Here is a 21,245-nt window from a genome sequence, read left to right as displayed (position 1 = left end):
GCATTAAATTGAAGCAGCGTTTGGCTCAACAGGGGCTCATTCTAATACCCCACATCAATTTACTTATGCAGATACATTTATTTCAGTAAGTACACAGTTGAATACCCTAAAATACTACAATAATATTACCAAAGTATCCCAACACGTAGTTTTTTTTAAAGGGAAAGAAATACTTACTCTGCCACTGATGGCATCTATATCTATTTCTGCCTTCTTAGCCCATTTCTGCCAGAAGTTGGGATCATCTAAGGAAATATCTGTCCGATTTCCAGATGCCACAAAACTAGCCTGAAATACATAATCACAGTTTCTTAAAATGTTATGAAGCTTAGAGGAAAATCTATCACAGTATATTTACAACATTATCTCTTCACATTTCCTGGGGATAGAATTTGAATTCAGCATACACACATTCAAAGGATGTTCCAAATGGGATGGTCTGAAACGTAGCACAGCGTCTGCTCAAGGCAAAAGGCTCACTGCCAACACAGGCTGGGGTTTTAGGAAAAGATTACGGAAGTTATTATTCTTGTTTAACTCAAGCTTTTGGTAAGTAAGGATCAAATCATTTTGGTCAAGAAACTACACAGGACAGAGTTATGTTTTCTCGAAACACTACATGAATATTAAGAAATTAGGTTAGAACAAGAATTTCAAACCTGCTTTCCCTATACAGTTCATTTTCTGGTATACTACTTTATTTCTACCACATTTTTAGATAGATAAGTCTCCTGAAGAAAATATAATACAGGATCTGAGAAAAAAAAAATCACTGTCTGTCTTTACATTAAAAACAATTTTACTTACAACAAAAATACTGCATAGTCATTGTAAAAATTTAAGAGATTACAGAGGAACAAAAGAAAATATAACTGATTTATTTTCTTAAATATTTTAGAAATTATACAGTCTTTTAGTTGGAACAAACTTTAGATATTATAGCTCAACATTGGAACTTACAAACTAATAACCATTATTCGCAACTTAAGTTCCTGAAAATAGATACGCCACTTCAAAGAAAGTCAGCAAAGTGCTTTATAAAAATGAAATAAGCAGTGAAGATACATGGTGCTTTAAAAAAGAAAAAGGGCCTGACAAAATGCATGGGAACACTTACAAGAATTAAAGGGAAGAATATAGTCACATAATTTTCAAAGGAGAATATAATTGGTAAATGGCTTTAAGATAATGCCTAATTATCTGGGATATAATCAAATGATAAAAATCTTCATTAAAAAACCCATCTTGATGGAATTTTAAAATGCAGAAAATTACACATTAAAGAGATAATAAAACGGCTATAAGCAAACAAGCCATTTATGACATTCAAGAGAAGTTTGGAAGTCTGAAAGTTTGAACAATGGAAAATTGATAATATGAAGGAATTATTGATCAAGATTATGACCTGAGCTGAAATCAAGAGTGGGATGCTCAACCGACTACATCACCCAGGTGCCCTGATGATTTTATTTTTATTATTTTATTTTAATTTAAAAGATTTTATTTATTTATTTGTCAGAGAAAGAGAAAGAGAGAGAGAGAGTGAGCGCAGCAGGCAGAGGGAGAAGCAGGGAGCCTGATGCAGGACTTGATCCCAGGACCCTGAGATCATGACCTGAGCTGTAGGCAGACGCTTAACCAACTGAGCCACACAGGCGCCCCTATGTTTAAATGTAATAATAAGTATTGTGGTTGTGTTAAAGAAATTTTCATATATATTATATATATGTCTGTATATATAATATCTGGGATTTCCTTTGAAATAATACGAGAGATGGAAAGGGTAATGATGAAGCAAGCTTGGCATGAGCTGATAATTACTGAAGCTGGGTGACAAGTGCACAAGTTTCATTATACCACCGTCTATATTTGTAGTTCGAATCTATATATTGTGTCTCACAAATGAGTAGAAACAAAATTAAAATCCTAAATGCCTCTTGCTGAACTTTAAGATTCTGTTCCTGACACTGCTTACCAAGTAATAAGTACATTCATTCCATCAAACATCCTTTTGAGGCGGGGTTATTAAGATGCTTGTGTATAGCAAGTGGTGAAACATTATAAATGTTAAGAATGTACACCTTCCAGGCATTTTTATGAAACGATGGAAATAAATGTTTTAATAAAATGCATTTAAATTTCTTTTTGTTGTTGTTGCTTGCTCTAAACTATAGCTTTAATATTGTGAAACTACTAAAAATAATATTTTTTTAAAAATAGTAATTTTTAATTTGTTGAAATGAGTGTAGTAGGGCAAGTAATAGCTCCCAAACATATTTAGGTCCTAATTCCTGGATCCTTGTGAATGTTTATAGCAAAAGGGACTTGGCAGATGTGATAAAGTTAATAATTTTTGAAATGGGGGGGGTTAGCCTGTATTATACAGGTGAACCTTAAATATAATTACAACTGTCCTTATAAGAGGAAAGAAGAGGAAAAGGCTATGTGACAACAGAAGCAGAGATTGGAATAATATGGTCACAAGCCATGAAATGCAGGCACTTGAAAAAGCTGGAAGAGATAACAGATTCTCCCTCAGAGCCTCTAGAAGAAACCAGCCCTACTGACACCTTGAGTTTTAACCCCGTAAGACTCATTTTGGACTTCCGACATCCAGAACTATAAGAAATAATTTGTGTTCTGGTAATTTGTTACAGTGGCAACAGGAAATAATACAATGATACACCTCTTAATGATAAACCACTGATTATAAAAACTCCTATCCAACCTAAAAGAGCATAAGCTAACTAGCTTAATAAAATGAAAAGTAGTAGCCATCATCATCCGCATTAAAGTATTTGATGACAATCAAAGTGTTATGATTGAGAATAAGGAACAGACATTTAACTTTGCTCAAGTAATTCCTAAACCATCAAGGGACTTCTATTTGTTAATTCAGAAATGAATTTCTCATAAGTGAGGACATATGACATCCACACCTTCAAATCTTCATTGATATAAATTCTTCAGTTTCCAGGAACACTGAAAATTTCACTGAACTTCACAGGGTTTTATTTTATATTATAGTTTCATTGATACATGCTTCTTGAGATTTAACAGATCTGGCAAATGAGCATCTGCTTTACACAGGCATTTAATATGAAAAGCCGTTAAAGGGAAACAGATTTTTGAAATCTAGGCTATGGTTGCTAACCTTAAAAAAATTCTATGTTGCGGAGTAGATAATCGCTTTTATTCTGCTACCAGGTAACTGCTGATAATTAAAATACTTTACCTGGAAGAAACCGTACTTCACAATTCAGCAGCTTTTGTTATATTCATTATAAGAAAAATGATAAATTTATTTTTCAAGTAAAATAAAAAATATTTCTAAATAATCATAGATGCTATTGTTAAAGGACACATATTTTCAAGATGACTTCCAAAATCCTCAAGGACCGTAACAGATTAATGCCTACAGAAATAAGATGCCTGCTGTAGAAGATGTCATCAGGTACAGGTATACTGATTTCTTCCAAATGTTAAATCTTAATATCCTAATTCCTCTAAAAATATTTTTCTTTAAATGTTTTCCCTCGATCATTAAATCTTCTTATTATTTACAAGGGAAGACTTTTTAAATGCAGAAATCCATCTTCCTACATCAAAAGGTAGCAGAAAGATAATGGGTGCCATGGAAGGGCCCTTACAAATAAGCAATCCACTGAAGTTTGATACACAGACTGCTTTGTTTTTGTGAATTAAGCAATTCAAAGTCTTGTTCTCTACCAGAAAGTAAAGAAACCAGGTGAGAAAATTTTCTATTTCTAGGATGCACCTGATTGCCCTTATGAAAATATCTCAAAACAAGGTTTAGGTGATAGAACCACTTATAAATGAAGCTGCCAATAATGAGTTTTATTTGATGGATACGTACTAAGACTAAATAAATAGTCTTATTATGTACTCTGCTCCATATATATAGCTTTTTATAAACAACTGTTTGATAATGCAAAGAAACAGACTGGAATTACTTCACTTATCCAAACCACTTAGAACAATTAAGCATAGAGGAAGTCTTTGGAAATTCCAGAGAAAGTATAAAACACTATTAACTTCGCACCTTCGGGGCCCCTGCACAGTGGTACCATACTCTAATATGCCCAATGTCCACTATGTAGCGGCATTAGCTCGCACTGTGGAAATGAACAAATTCCAAGACCACTCTTTGGACTTCCTCATCTACTGAAGTACCTCTTCAGTCAGCCCTCTTTTCAAACACAAGTTACTCCACGGTTTGAGGGTTTTTCAAATAGAAATTCAAATGCTTAAGTATTTCACATTCTTACAGCACAGCTGGTTATGATTAGAGTACACTTGAATAAAATAATACTCATATAGCACTTTAGTGTAAAGTAGAAAAGGCCAAGCAAGATTATGACGCTCTCCTCTTTAAAGACAAGACAGACTCTTAAAGGTTAATTGTCCAAGGTCACTCAGCTTATGAGTCAGAATTCAAATTCTGGTATTCTGGCTTTCCATAATGATTCTCATTAGCACTGTAAATGAGGAAGCCTTGGAATCACCTGTGGTCATTAAACACTTTACACATGTCTACACTAATTAAAAAGGAAAAAAACTTCAAGGAGAGTTTCTCTAGGCACAGCATAACCAACAAAGGTGATTTCTGTACTATCTGTAGACAGTGTGTTGAGGAATCCCAAGTAAACAAGATTTCTCATGAAAGAAGTTAGAGTCCAGTCATGACCAGTTGTAGTTCTCAGCCTTATACTTCTGCAGTATTCCTTTTGTTTCCACAATACTATGTTCTTCTGATTTATTCTCTGTGAACTCTCAAATCTCTGTCTGTATCCTAGGCAACTCTCCTGGGCACCTCTACTTGGATCCCCTGTAAGCACCACCAATATGACAGCCCTCAGTATTTTGTTTTCTCCACATAAACTTCCTTCTCTTGCATTCTCTATCTTACTTAATGATTCCAAGACCCTCCGAGCATTTGAGCCAGAAGTCTTAAAGTCCTTTTTGACTGCCCCTTCCATACATTTCTACCTGGTCATCAACTCCTGTTGATTCGAGTGGTGCTCCACTACCCCAGTTCACCCATCATCATATCCCATATAAGCCTCTTATCTGGTATCCCTGCCTCCAGTTTTTCTCCTTTCAAACTCATTCTCTACACTGCTGCTAAAGTTAAATTTCTAAACTGCATTCATTATGTCCATTTTCTGCTTGAAGGGATTAAAAAGCTTTTTAACTGCCTCAGGATCAAGTTCAAATTCCTCAAAATGGAATTTTTTCAAGCCCTTCACAATTTGGGTCTGACCCCCCCAATCCCTTCATTTTCATCTCCGTTTAATTCATCCTGTGTATCTAGACATGCCTGTGCCATATTCCTTGAAATCTTCCTTGTAGTTTAGCAACACACGACTCATTCCTGTGACTCTCCCTATAACACAACGAAAACCACGCTTCCTTCAAGACTCAGCTCAGACGTGATTTTCTCCGCAAAGGCTTTCCTGATTCTCTGGCTCTTCAATTTTATGCAAAATTAATCACTTTCTTCTTTACTTTTTTTCAGCAACCAGAAGCCTTTCATTCTAGTATTACTAGCATGTAGCAAAGCACATGACACATGATTTCATTAATTTGCTGAATGAATGCGAGACAAAAATTTTCATTGGAAGACTGATATTACTTTGGGTGCAGTGTCTACACTACCCGCTCTAACACAGAGTTCTCCATAAAGATAGACTTCCGGAGTGAAAGTGGAGAGGGGGATACAGAAAGGAGGTGAAGGGGAAAAGAGAAAACCTGTATGAAGTGCAGGTGACACAGAATACGGCAATAAGAAACTCTTCAGAAGCATATAGGTTTACCCCATACCTTGTTGTAAAAAAGGGGGGGGAGGAGGGGGAGAATAGAAAAGCAGTTAGTAAACTTTTGAAATGTTTTCCCAAAATAAGGTAGATAATTATTAATACTTCCTTTCAAGACACAAATTTCGTTCTACCCTCACCAAATTAGATTTAAGTATTTAAGATGAAATTAGAAATCCTCTTTCTTCTTTAAGTACTTTAAATTATAGTCAGTTAATGTAAGATAATTTAACCTCCTACACTATTACTCACATCTTGCTCTGGCTTCAGCATATATGTTCTTTAATTTCTAAATCTGATTTTAAATGTTCTACTCTGATTAATGCATAGAACTATTTCCGGTTATTACACTTACTCCATTCCACTAGGATCAGAAGAGTACATGTGAAATTTGATATGTCAGGAAAAAAAAAAAAGAAGGAAAAGAATATATTACCTACTTCTTTCAAGTGAATTCACTCTACTTAAGCATTAAGTAGATACTCTGCACATAATTAATAGACTAAGAGAGAGAGGGAAATTTTTTTAGTCGTAAACATTACTGGCATATTTATAAAATATCACTCACTGTATACCTTAGCAAATGTTGACCCACGTCCTTCTGACTCAATTGTAATAGTTTTTGTCCTACGTAGTAAAATCTGATCGATATCCTCCTCACAGAATTTAGAGCCCTCATCTTCTTCCTCCATAATGGCACCATAAGCACCTCTTCGAAGCAGATCTTCTATTTCCTTTTTGGAAAGCTGCTGAATCTAAAGAGAAAATAATTTCGGTAACAGTATTATTTTGAAGTTCCTAAAATGAGAAAGCATACCTAAAAAATTTCAAAGTTCAGAGTCAGGTTTAAACTGCATTTGTCGTTTACAATATATACAAGAGAGAATTCTCTGAAAGAATACACTGAAATTGTTGACTTCTTTCTTATTATCTTTAAGTAAGATTTGACATGTGCCTCTAATAGCTTCAGTTCCAACAAAGACTATGGGACAGGTAACCTCTCAAGGTTCTTTTTAGTACTAGGATTCTATAGTTGTTACAAGTATAAGACAACAATCTTGAGGGGAAAAAAAAATGCCAAAAAATATCACATAAAACAAAACAAAGCCAATCCCAGTAGTTTGACACATAAAAAAATTTGAAAAGCTGTTTATAGAAAAAAATGCAGAAAAATTCACAAATTCTGTTTTGCTATGCCATGATACAAATATCCTAAAAGCAGAGCAAAGAAGTTCGGCCTTGAAAATGTTCTTAGAATTCACAAGCACTGGAGCAATATAGACAGAACAGGATTCACAAGCATTAACTAAATATAGGTCTATTCTGAAATGCCTCCTTACGTGAAAGTATCTGTTTAGCGTTCAGTATGGATCAAAATTAGATGATACACTACCTGAAGTTAAAATTAAATGCAAGTAAGAACACAAACACTTCAAGTGAAAAGAAAATATACATACACCACCAACATTACTTTCTCTTCCGCTCATGCTCTGTAACACAGCCTTATCTAGACCCAGTTTCAGACTGGCTCGGTCAAACATCTCTCTCTCATATGAGTTACGAGTTACTAGTCGGTAGACTTTAACTGCTTTATTCTGACCGATTCTGTGGCAACGAGCTTGGGCCTATAAAAAATGAAGTTATAGATTCAATTTATTTTACAAAGTAGCACAAAAGGGATTACACAAAAGGCATTTAACAATAGACTATCTCAATGGAACATAAAAGTATGGGAGAAGTTTTAGAAACTCTTGCTACTGAATTAGCTATAACCTTTTCTAGAAATTAAGGTAGAGCTTACTAAAATGAGAAATGATTCCACAATCAGCAGTTAAGTTAAAATTTAAGCTTATATTTCAGAGAATATAAATCCATGAAGAATTATTGCTTTTTAAAGAGGGTATCATGAAGATAACTTTAGACAGGAATGTCAAATCTATGAACTGATTATTTTTAGCTGCTGGCAACTCAACCTTTAAACTTAAAACCTAACCCTGAATTTCCTAAGTTTTTTCTACAGCATTATCAACAATACATTTTAGTTAAGCTGGGTAATTTGGAGGGGGATAAAAACTTAAGGTGAATATCTCTGGAGACATAACTTTACTTAAACAAGGAAAGAACTAATTAGTTAATATGCATACATGTTGGAAGTAGAGATCTCAGAGATTACATAAGAACTTCATTTTTTTTTTCCCCCAAAGAGGGATGGCGGGAGGGGCAGAAGGAGAGGGACAGAGAAAATCTTAAGCAGGTTCTACGCCAGTGTGGAGCCTAAGGCTTGATCCCACAACCCTAGATCATGACCTGAGCTGAAATCAAGAGTTGGACACTTAACCAACTGAGCCACCAAGCATCCCAAGAACTTCATATTTTATCTTGGGGTTCTGCAAAACTTAAAATTTGTTTTAAATTTAGACTCTAAAGGTTCCACAGAATCAGTGGTCTTTCTCCCAAATTGTTAATCACCTTCCCATTATCTTCAGAAGACTAAATTATAAATTGTGGCTTTAAAATTTATAGGTGGCACTGATGCTATACTCTTTGTCATCTTTACTCTATCATACACCCTTTGTGTTCTTTACTACTCAGAATTGTGCATGAACAACCTTGCTCCAGGTCTAGGGAAAGTATGAGAGGCCAAATTTTTCACTAGTCTATAAAGACTAGATTCTACATTAGCAATACGTAAGAAAAAACAAGTGAGAGGGAGAAAGTGGGGAATCTGACACAGCTTTTCCAGTTCCTCCTCAGGTTCTATAATGTGATTTTATTTTAGATTAACTATTAGAACATCAAATGTGCTGCAGGCAGTGTAAGTATAAATATGCATCCAGAAGGCAAATAATTATAATTTGGATTTATCCTAGAGATTGGTAAGCTACACCCTGTGGACCAAATCTGGCCTGCTAACTAAGAATGGCTTTTACACTTTTAAGGGACCATAAAAACAAACAACAAAGCACGTGTGGCAGAGACCTTATGCAATCCACAAAAGTCTAAAATATTTACAAACTGGCCTTCTACAGAAAGAGTTTGTCCCTGGTTTAATCTATTAATTCTGGATCTTTGATATTTTGAATTAGATAAACTGAGTTATATAAATGAGAGGTTAAAACCTTATTTTTTATTAAGTCAGGTACATTCTTAGTAATAATTTACCATATTTGGCATTATAACTACTTAAACTAATAATATGAATTGCAATACAATAAAGACTACCGTGAACAATAAAAGAAGAATTTCTCTTAATCTTTATGTTCTCATATCTTTCCTAGATGCTTATCTTCTGCAAACTTTGATGCTATTTGATCACTCTACTAATATTCCTGTTTCTCTGAGGTCCAAGTACTGTCTTAACTTAGATGTATATCTTAATTTTTTACAGTATTTCATAAAAAGGCATAGTCTATTAGGTCTTAAATCTATGCATATGATATTATATGATGATTGAGAAGACAAAATTAGGATAAGTGCTTATTTTTCAGAAAGTAAGATTCTGAGATTTTTATTTATTATAAAGAAGTTATTCTTTTTTTAAAAACGATTTATTTGAGAGAGAGAGAGAAAGGGAGAGAGAGAAAGAGAGAGAGACAGTGACTGCATGCTCATGCATGTGGGGCAGGGGAAGGGCAGAGAGAGAGAGAAACTCAAGTGGATTCCATGCTGAGTGTGGAGCCCAAGGCAGGGCTTGATCTCACCACCCTGAGATCAGGACCTGAGCTGAAACCAAGTGTCATACACTTAACCAACTGTGCCACCCAGGCGCCCCACAAAGAAGTCATTCTTAAAGCTTAGGCCTCTCAATTCACATAACATACTTCTTCAAACAAATATTGTACTCAAGTAAATAAACCTACTTAGAAAATATATAATCTAAATAAGTATATTTTATTGTCATTAAATGAAAAGCAAGATTACATATTTTATTTTGCAGAGATATTTCTTTGGGAAACATACATGTTAGTTTGTTCAGATAAAAATAAAAGAGGTGGAGTATCAAAAACAGTTCTAGGAATGGAAAAAGAAATTTAATTTTCAGCCAAGCAATGTACTTACCTGCAGGTCATTCTGAGGATTCCAATCAGAATCAAAAATTATACATGTATCAGCAGCAGTTAGGTTGATGCCCAACCCACCAGCTCGGGTACACAGAAGGAAAACAAATCGATCTGAATCAGGTTTACTAAATCGATCTATAGCAGCTTGTCGAAGATTCCCTCTAACTCTTCCATCGATTCGCTCGTATAAATATCTATCAAATGAAATGTCATAAATTTAGTTAGAGGAATATAATGAAAACAGAGACACCCACTCTATCAAATGTAAAGTCAGTTTCCTTGCAACATTATGTTTACTATAAAATTAAGAAGTAATATTGTCCCAATTAGTTTCTATGGTTTTATAATTCTTGGTGTTGGTGATAGGGAGGAAATACAAAGTAATACAAAGATACAAAATCTTTGCATTCCTGATGTATAGGTAAAATACCATCACAATGAATATCATTTTCAGAAGCTGGGAAAAAAAAACATGCAAAAACTACCTTTCTGCTCTCATTATAATAGTATATAATGACTTCTCTTTATAAAAAGCAAAGACTTTCATAAAACTTCAAGAAGCCTACCAATGTATCCCTATTTCAATCATGTTAATCTCTCAAGATACACTTTTTTAAAAAAAAAGATTTTGTTGATTTATTTGAGAGAGCGACAGAAAGCAAGAGAAAGCACAAGCGGAGGGGAGGGGCAGAGGAAGAGGGAGAAGCAGACTCCCTACTGAGCAGGGAGCATGATGGGGGGAGGGTTCCAGGACCCCAGGATCATGACCTGAGCTGAAGGCAGACACTTAACTGAGCCACCCAGACGCCCCTCTCAGGGTATACTTGATTATAAACTGTATATCTATCAAGGGCAAACTAGAATACTAATTTTTTTTCAATTTTTAAAATAAGTCTGATTACTGAAAGGATCTGAAAATACTAATAAGGCTTTTTACCTCATTTAACAAATGTTCAACATATTAACAATATTTGAAACATTGAGCGTTTACTTAAAACATTCAAAGTTTCCTAGATCATTCCAAAACATGTAGAATGCCAATTCTTTAGAGTCATTACTGTTAAGCAATTAACTTTTAACTTCTTTTATCCTTCCTCATTTACATAAAATTCAGAAACTGATAGACATTAATAAAATGAAAATACATGAAAATTTAAGGAACTAGAAGAGGAATACACAGGATATATCTGCCACACCTTTTTTGGTTCAAGACAGTTTTTACACACACACACACACACACACACACACACACACAAAGAAAATGTAAGTATAGCTATTTTTAGGAATACTGCAATTTTATCTTCCTTCCTACTTATAGGATATGAAGTTGAGAATAATAATAATAATACACATTTTGGAATTAGACTGAAAGAGTAGAACACTGACACTAAAAACAGAACTAGAAACAAATAAAAAACAAAAAATGAACTGCACAATTTCTGATAAATCTAAATTAGTATAGACCTTTACTTATGTTTAAGGGTCTAAATCAACTGAACCAAAATCTACATCTTTAGATTCCCTTTTGGAGTAATATGTAGGTAACTGACTAGACCACTAATGTTCTGAGAAAATAACTTACAATAAATACCCTATTTATCTAGATACTAATTAGACAATATTGAAGACTATCTTATTGTCATGCACCAAAACAAAACAAAACCCCACATTAAACAAATGAGAAGACTGAAAGCATGAACTAGTATCAAATGGTATATGGTAAGAGGCCAAGTGCCACAAATTCAGGTTCTAATCACAACAATTAAAGATCTGAAAAGGAATTCAACCTTTTTTTTTTTTAATTTTTGAACATGGCTGTGTTTTTTTTTTGACATTTTTTTGACATTTTTTGACATTTAAAGTGTCATTACTGCAAGATTTACAAATCAAATAAAATGGATGCTAATAAACCCATGCCTAGGTTAACAAATACTTGCCAATTTACAAGGTTTTCTTAATCAGTCTCCTTAGCTCCGCCTACTATTTGCAACCTACTTAGGTTATAAGAACACCTCACACATAATCCTAAACTATCTTTACTCAGATTTAAATGGGTTCTTACCTAGATAAAAAGATGTGCGTAAAGACAGATCACAGTACAGCGATGCAAAATCCTTAATAGCATATATTTAGTAGTGTAATTCACAGTATAATTCACTAGATGAATCATAGGCCTCACCTTTTATGAATGAGATAGTCCTCCAGGATGTCAAGGCAGCGTACCATCTGAGAGAAGATGAGCACTTTATGACCTCCGGCTTTCATTTTGGGAAGTAATTTATCAATAAGGACCAATTTACCAGCAGACTGGATCATTGCTTGAAGATGAAAATCAGAAGCAGCTGGATTATATGTATCTCTAAATTCTCCAAGTATTTTCTCCTCAGCACCTGTCAAAGAAACATTAAGAAGATAGTACCAATGCACAGATGCAGGGAACCCCCAGTTGCTTTCTTTTTAAAAAAAAATCGCAATTAGTGCTCCTCTGTGCTTCTGTAACACATCAAAATTTTCTGATGACCGGTACACTGTTTTTATTAGAATTATTTATGTTTGTGGCTAAACATCCATCAACACCAGACTATAATTCCATGGAGGATGTGGACAATGTCTTAAAGCACCTTTTTCTCTCTCCAGACCTCTAGCATAATGCCTTAAATAAATTTATGTTTGCTAGATGTTTAATGAATGCTATTAGGGAAAGAATTAATGAAAATGTGGTCCTAACCTACGTGAGTAAACATGTATTTTTAAACAAACATCTATTATTTAAACACCAATACAACAGTGATCATCACTGAAGGGTGATCATAATTAATCTGGATGTGTCTATGGGTATCCTGCTAGCCATCAAAACAAGGAAACAAGGACAATTAAAAGGGAAGTCAAGTTATAGGTCTTTGTGGTGCATACTTCCTCCAGAGAGTCTAATCAGCATTAAAGCCTCTCTGCCTTCCCTCCACCCATCTGGTCATTAAAGAATAATAGGATTGCAAGAGAGTGAGTTACAGGGCTAAGAAACCACATGTCCTGGATAAAGATGGGAATATATTCTCAGGAATAAATGAAAAGATACACAGAACACTAGCAAAGAACCTAACAAGACCTTAAAAAATAATATTACTACAGCACGAAAGCTGAGACACTAACTGGAGACCTGGACTGGAAAGAGACCAGGGGAAAAAAAAAAAAAAGGAAAATCCAGAGGGCCAAAAGCAGACTTTGTTGTCTTTGCCTGGGAGGAGGATTCAACCGGAGGAGGAATTCCAGTTCACATTAGACTCAACGCAAGTCCTGCTCCTGTAACTCGGCATGCGATCGATCATGGGGCACTCTGATTCTGAAACACTCATACCCCCTCAGAGCACCAGAGCGGAGAGCTGGAGCATCACTGCCTTTCCCTGTAATAGTCACAGCAGCTGTAGTAGGTTGCTGCTGCTGTTGTTGTTGTTTTTAATTCATGAGTATTTGTTCAAAGAAAGAAGAATTTGTTTGCAATCCTTTTTAGCTACCTTTGATAAGATATGGATGATTGCAGCACTTCCTGAGCTCCATCATGGTATTGACCAAGTTAGGGACATTGGTCTGCCCTGCTCCTTTGGATAAAAATGAGAAGTTCTTCTCCAAAATAGCCCGGTAGTATTTCTTCTGAATGTTAGTAAGTTCCACTTCAATGATGGTTTCTTCCTTTGGTGCCAGCTTCTTTTCCACATCTTCTTTTAACCGTCTCAACATCATCGGCTTCAGGATAGCCTGAAGTTTCTGCACCTGCATAAGAAAATGATGAAAAGATCGGTAACACGCACGCACATGCAGTTACAAACTCACATACCAACCACAGTGATAAGAGGCTTGATGCACGTTATTTACAAAGATCAATGAGGTTACCTGTTCCTCTGTTTTCAGATCCCCAAATTCTTGCATAAACGTTGATTCAGAAGGAAACCTTAAAGGTTCCAAAAAGTGAAGAAGACTGAATAGTTCTTCAACTGTATTTTGGAGAGGTGTGCCAGTCAGAAGCACCTTGTGTTCCTACATAAAGCAAGAACAATCCATGTCAAACACCACAGGACTAAAGTTATATGAAAGCTGACGTAGGTTTTTAAATGTTCAGTGTTTCAAAAGCAAGTATTTTTCTAAGCATAATTTTCAAGAGTCAACTCAAAATACATCTCTACTCAAGAATCTTCATTAATTTCTCAATCACCTTTTAAAAACTCTATCATTCTTGTAATACTTCATTTTGCATGCTATTTTTACCTATTCAAGAATGCTTTTAAAAGAAAAGTTCTACATGAGAGACTATGGACTATGAGAAACAAACTGAGGGCTACAGAGGGGAGGGGGGTGGGGGAATGGGATAGGCCGGTGATGGGTAGTAAGGAGGGCACATATTGCATGGTGCACTGGGTGTTATACACAACTAATGAATCATCGAGCCTTACATCGAAAACCGGGGATGTACTGTATGGTGACTAACATAATATAATAAAAAATCATTATAAAAAAAAAAAAAAAAGAAAAGTTCTAAATAATTAAACATATTTTAGATTTTCTCGAAGAAACAGGCGTTTCAAGAACACAGAAGGTATTTGTTTCTTTTGTACTCAACAATTCTTTATATGGTAATTTGTACACAAAATGGTTCTCATTCTTTATAATTTGGCTAATCATCACTTGACTTTTCACACAAGAACAATTCTCAAACCACTGAGGCTATAATGTAACAATATGAAGAGCTGACTGGAATACGCTTCTACACTAGACTTGCATTACAAATTAAACATAACAGTAATAGGAAATAAATATTTTTAATGACAGTATAAATTATCATTTAAAATTTAACAATATCTCTAAATTCCTAAGCTAAATATTTCTATATGTATGTGTGTATCTGCATATGTATGTGTATACTGGTAAATGTTTAGTCTAGAAAGATACACACCAATCTGTAAATACTGGAGTGGGGAGTGGAACTGGGGGTGGGCATCGATACAAAGGGAGTAAAAAGGGGTGCTTAAATGATCTGTGGAATGTAGTTCTGCATATTGGAGTTATTTGTTTAAGTGTTCATGTACTAATTCTGTGATTGTAATTAAATGAAAATATTAAAAAATGTAAAAGACTGATCTGAAATAAGCAAACACACTAGTAAGAAGATGACTTTTAAAAATCCCATTTATTAATTATAACCAACATATGCTGAGCATGTGGAATTTTTTTCCTTAGTAATTAAAACAAAACACAACAAAACTCAATTACCACAGATAAAAACCGGATCTATACTCTAAAAGGGAGTGAGTTTAACATTAGCTCTCTGCCTCTATCTGACCTTTCACTCTGTAGCTAAGAAACTGCAGTAAGTCATAATAATGATACGTTACTTACCAGATTCATGAGTTTCAGACCTTCTAGCAGTTTACAATTTTTATTTTTTAACCTATGTGCTTCATCAATAATCACACATCGCCATTCAATTGCATTAAGCTCTCCACAGCCACCAAGAATCATTTCAAAAGTGGTGATGATGGCTTGGAATCTGTAAGCTCCTCGAATGATACGCCCCTAGAAATTTATTATCAAATACAATAATTTGCTAGAATGTCTTCATCACAATTTTTAATTTCTATCAAACAGCATAAAAATATATCTAATGACATCTGCTATAAAACATTTTCCACTGGAATTTTTATATATGCATACACTCCCTTTAAGTGAGGAATTTTAGCATTAAAACTGTATTAAATTGCAGTGTTTTCAAGAATAATGTAAAAAAATGTGCCAATACAATTATTTAATTTATATTCAAATAAGTATTCTTTGATAAAATGTTTTATAGTTTTTAAGAGTCATAGTAACAATTTTAGATCATGAAAGAAATGACCATTACAAAATCTGGACAATGAAATTTCAGTTTTAATGTTTATTACTTGTATCCGTGAGTTCACACATACAATGGCAAATAAATAGTTACTATCAAAATTAGCCACCTGAGTAGTTTATTCAGCAAATATTTATTGAGTGTCTATGTGCCAGACTCTGTTCTAGACACTGGAGATAGAGCAGTAAACAAAACAGACAAAAATAATTATCCAAGTGGAACCTTCAGTCCGATGTTTCAAATGCAGGATATAGCCATTAAGAAAAAAAGCAAATTAAAAAAAAAGTTAGAAAGTGGTAAGGGCTGTGGAATAAAATAAAACAGGGATAAAGAATAAGTATGGGGTCGGAGGTGACCACTGCAATTTTATGGATTGGCTGGGAGGCCATTACTGAGAAGTGACATTGGAGCAAAGTCCTGAAGATGATGGAGAAAGTCAAGTGATACCTAGAGATCTAGAGCAGAGAGCATTCTTGGAAGAAGTAGCAAGTGTGAAGGCCCTAAAGTGGGAGTATCTATGGCAGTCTTCACATAGTAAGAATGCCAGAGAGGCTGAAAGCCATTGAGTGTGGAGGGGATGAAGCTGTACCGGGACTTGAAAGCGTGGTAAGGATTGGCTCCTTCTCTGAGCAAGAAGCTACTGGAGGGTCGTGAGACAGGAAGTGCCATGATTTGACATGTATTTTAAGAGTCCCTTCGGCTACTGTAGTAAAAATAGTCTGAAAGAGGCCAAGGACAGATCATAAGACCAGTTAAGAGACTGTCATAGTAATCCAAGCAAGAGATCATTGGAAGTTGTGAGAAGTATTCAGCTCTGAATGTATTTTGAAGGTAGAGCCAACAGGATTTGCTAATGGACAGGTGTAGAGTGAGATAAAAAGAAGATTCAAGTTTAACTGTTACAATTTTTTAGCTTGAACAATTAGAAGGTGTGTTGCTACTTACTACGATGAGAAAATTCAGGATTCTGGACATGTTATGTTTGAGTGGGCTGGTAGATATCCAAGTGAAACAGCTGAATAGGCATTTGGAGAGAACTTTGGAATTCAGGAAAGAGGTTAGAGTTGGTGATAAGATTTGGAAGTTTCTAGCAGTATAGATGGTACTCAAGTTGTGCGACTGAATGAAACCTCTGATGGAAGGAGTATGGATATAAAAGAGTCTGAAGACTGAGCCCTGGGGTCATCCCCAAGTTTAGATAGGGAAGATAAGAAGGAACCAGTAAAGGGAGGTTCAGAAGGAATAGGTGGTGATATAGGACAGTACGAAGTCCTGGAATCCAAGCCAAGAGAATGTTTAAATGGGACTGAAAACTAAACTATCAGGGATTAGGAGAAATCAATGTTTAAGAAAGATCATGTATTCTGATTTAGAGTTTAATTCCTACTAACTTAGATTAATTCATATTGATTATACACAATGGCCATTAAGTTGAATAACAAATCCAGTAGAATACTATTAAAAAAGGCATAAAGTCTAAGTCTAGGGCATTTATACAGTTCTAACAACCAGGGACAGGATGCATTCAGTTAAAGTAATATCACAGTGTTTAAGAACGAGGGCTTTTGAGTCTAAGTGACCTGGGTATATTAATCCCAGTTTTGCTGGGATTTTGGAGGAAACTACGTAACTTCTTTATAGCTCAGTTTCCTCATTTGTCAATAGGGCTAATACTATTACCTATTTACAAGGCAGGCATTATAAAGATTAAGGGAAATACTATATCTAAAATATCTAGCATACTGCCTGGCACATGGTAAATACTCAATAAATGTTTGTGATTATTAGTGTTATTATCTGTTACTTTTTTCAGAGCGATTCAGAAAATCTTAGCATAATTTTACTACCGCTATGATGTCAGGCTATTTAATAACCTGAAAAAGCGGAAGTTAAATATTCAATTAATTTATATTAAAATATACCTGAAAGAACTAACTCAAAGTTAAATCTGTATCTAAAGCACGGATCTATTTAGAGGAGACATTTTTACCTTTTTAAATTTTAAACCTGTTAGTATTCTTCTAGACTATATAACATTTACCATTAAATTTAATAATTTAATATATACTACTCAGTTTATAACACATCAAGAATCTTTTAGCTTTTTGGCTATCATGTTTATACCAAACTCATACGAGACATATATTAAAACTGTAACCCTTTTAGACATCTCTTAAACTCCCAATATTTTAATTATACCCTCTGTAAAAAAAAAAAATGAGATTGAACTAAGTCAATCATAATCATTTTTATGATACCATATAGCTCTTAAATTCTATAAATGTATGACTGAGAAGACTAAAACACTGTGGAAGGAAATCAAACTATAATCTGAGCTGTCAGAGGCTTGAAAGGTACAAAGGTGATAGTTACAATAAAACTGAGGAATAACTAAAGGGTTATGTAGATGCTTAATTTCATAGGAATGTAATTGTTTCAACCATAAAAGTAAGAGGGACTAAATCAATTAATTCATCCATTTTCAGCTTTGAATAGATAGAAAATCAGTTACAATTGGGAAGAAAAGCAGAAGGCTAGGCACATTACCTTACTTCAACCTGCATCATATCACATGACCTGGCCATATGTTATAATGATCCTTATAAAACAAAAGAATTAGTGAAAGAAAAATAAAATGTTAAGGTGCTACTGAGGCAGAACGTCAGGCAATAAACCTATTCCAATTAAAGAGTATAACTTTGTGTGAACTGTGTTTTTATTAATCTTGTTCATTATTTATTAATGCTTAATCTAAAGCATTGAGTCCAATTAGCATTCAAAACTGCAATTGGCACTTAATGCTTTCTAGACTAACTTTCTGCTAGAAAATTCTTTATTATAATGTTATCTCTTAATTTTATGATGTATTTAGCTGAAAAATAAGAAATCTCCTACTAAATTTCCTACTGAAGAGGCCAATGGAAAATGGAAAATGTGCCTTCCAGATATGGGGGAGAAAAACCAAATCACCAGAGCACTGGAATAATCAATCCACAGGGGAGAACAATAGAGAGGTATGCTTGTATCTGCATACAAAACAAACACCAAACTTTAAAATGTGTCTAAAATCAAAATCCTTTGAACACAAAAGAGAATCTATGGTTTCATCATCTCTAGAAGCATTTAAACACATGGTGTTCCCTGTAGATTCGAACTTTTAAAATGGAGGGAAAAAACTGGAGGACGATCAAAGAGACAGGTATTATTCTAAAAATAAATTTAATGTATATTTAAAAGCAATTACTAAAACAATTATTCTAGTTGAAAAATTACGGATACCATCAAGTCAGTACATTTGTATAAATGTATACAAATACTTTATAGTGAACCAGAACGTGATCCTAATTTCTTGTCAGTGTTCTCATCAGCTACTAAAGTTTATTGTAAAATAAATTATGATGAATAAAGAGATTGAACTAAGATGTACGTAGGCAAATAAAATCCATCCAAAATTTGAAAATAATGAATGCATAATAATTGGCTTTTTCAAACCTGACCTTTCAAACAACGAACAAAATCACCAGTAACACACCTGTGAGTCCCTGAAGTACATCTCATATTGCTGTATCATCTGTCTGCTAATCAGGCTCCCATGATAAACCACAACATTAATATCAGTCCATGTACGAAATTCTCTCTCCCAGTTTGCAATAGTAGAAAGTGGAGCAATAATCAGGAAAGGTCCTCTTATACCAGTCAGAAGGATTTCGTAGAGGAATGTAATTGATTGAATGGTTTTGCCAAGACCCATTTCATCTGCTAAAATGCAGTTTCGTCTGAAATAAACAAATATATTATCCATGTATACATTGGGTTTTTCTGTACACTACAATGTTTTTAAAGATAAATATACAAAAATAATCAAAGATCAAGTTAAAATACTTGCATTTATAAAAACATAAAAGTTGCTGAAGTGCAGACTAGGCATATCATTTTGTATATATAAGAAACTATAATTTCATTATAATCCTGCAGAGTGAAAACTATAGATTTTTGTAGCTCCAAAATAAAGATAACACCTGTTAGAGGTATGATTTTGTTAAAGAATGAAATGGCAGGAGTAGGCAAACTAAATATATTTTTTATTCAGGAAGCATTTATTAAATACCTTCTATATCTCAGGGACAGTATGAGAAGATGGGATACAAAAGAAATGTTCTCTGCCTTCCAGGGGCTTGTATCTATTAGAGAAGCAGACATGCAAATAAAAAATCGCACAACTTGCTATCACGGAAGCACAAAGCACTGGTTTTCAACTTTGGCTGTGCATTATAAGAACCTAAAAGCCTGAAGGAAACACAGATACCCAGGGCTCTCCCCTACACATTATGTCAAAGTATATGGAGTAGGACAAAAGCAGCTATAATTTTTTTTTTAAAGTTCCACGGATGATTATAATATATGACCAGTTGAGAACCCTCAGGATTAAGTTTATTACAGGAGCTCAGAGGAGCAAGTGTCCAACTCTGGCAAAAAGAGATGGTAGAAGAGAAGATCTCTTTCAGAGAAGAGGTCAGTGATGGTAGGATTTTGCCAGAGAGCACAGCAAAGGAGCAGAGGGGTAAAGAACATGATCAACTGGGACACTACAAACGTGGTTTTGAGATTAGGGTAAAAGGAGGGGGTATCACTAAGATATGAAGAGGTCATAAATAAAGAACGTTGGACATCATTCTGTTATGCAATGGGAGTCGCTTAAAATTTTTAAAGAAACCTGATGTGATTACGTTTGTACTCTGAGGTTGTTCACTCTGGCTCTACTGTGGATATTAGAAAGTGAGCTTCTAGCTGGGACACTGACTGGGAAGGACTGCAATAATGCAGGAAACAATGGCAGGCACTTGGACCAAGGGAAGAGGGACTAAGAGGAGAGAATGGATTCCAAAGTTAATTATGACTTAGAATGATTTGGACTTAGTGACCAACCAGATATACGGGGTGTTGGATGACAGCCAGATTCCAGTCTTGTTGACTAAATGAATCGTGTTATTTATTTTTTTTAAAGTAGGCTCCATGCCCAACATGGGGCTTGAACTCATGACCCTAAGATCAAGAGTTGCATGCTCTGCTGACTGAGCCAGTCAGGCACTCCTTTATTGTGTTATTCTTAACCGAAATACAAAATGGAGGAAGAACAAGTTTGGTACAGAGGAAACAGGAAACGATATGGTTAATTTTGAATTTTGTGCTGAAAAAAGAATCAGTGAGATAGACTTTAAGGTAGCAAGAGGCAAACAGAAATATGGGCTTGGAGTTCAAGGCCTCAGTTAGAGATAAAGTTCGGAGACCATCAGAATGTTATTGATAAACGAAGGCATGGGGGTGTGGAGTACAGCTTAGGAAGAACAACCCTGTGCAATGAGGAGAGAGCAAAAGAGCACCGTTAGAAGGAAAAGCAATATTCAAAGGGCAGACAGAGGAAGGGAAACCAGCAGACCTGAAAGTCCCGGGGTCTGGAGAGAGTCC

The 21,245-nt window shown here is 34.8% G+C and overlaps 1 protein-coding gene across 13 annotated transcripts in view; it reads right to left on the bottom strand.

Moving 5' to 3' along the window:
* The window catches only part of CHD9 (chromodomain helicase DNA binding protein 9), a 213,222-nt gene that overhangs the window by 49,042 nt on the left and 142,935 nt on the right, over positions 1-21,245 (bottom strand). For all 13 annotated transcript variants that reach the window (XM_045806780.2, XM_045806778.2, XM_045806783.2 and 10 more), the window contains 9 exons: positions 19,312-19,555; positions 15,287-15,463; positions 13,787-13,930; positions 13,411-13,666; positions 12,078-12,288; positions 9,897-10,092; positions 7,295-7,462; positions 6,413-6,592; positions 178-288 (listed from right to left, as the gene is read on the bottom strand). In XM_045806780.2, the coding sequence (XP_045662736.1) occupies positions 178-288; positions 6,413-6,592; positions 7,295-7,462; positions 9,897-10,092; positions 12,078-12,288; positions 13,411-13,666; positions 13,787-13,930; positions 15,287-15,463; positions 19,312-19,555 (1,687 nt within the window). The remainder of the gene's footprint in view (positions 1-177; positions 289-6,412; positions 6,593-7,294; positions 7,463-9,896; positions 10,093-12,077; positions 12,289-13,410; positions 13,667-13,786; positions 13,931-15,286; positions 15,464-19,311; positions 19,556-21,245) is intronic.

The sequence above is a fragment of the Ursus americanus genome, chromosome 21, assembly GCF_024610735.1.
Source record: "Ursus americanus isolate L20-20 chromosome 21, mUrsAme1.1.p, whole genome shotgun sequence".
Classification (NCBI taxonomy): domain Eukaryota; kingdom Metazoa; phylum Chordata; class Mammalia; order Carnivora; family Ursidae; genus Ursus; species Ursus americanus.
The sequence above is the reverse complement of the archived record's forward strand: the minus strand, read 5'-3'. Positions and strand labels throughout refer to the sequence as shown.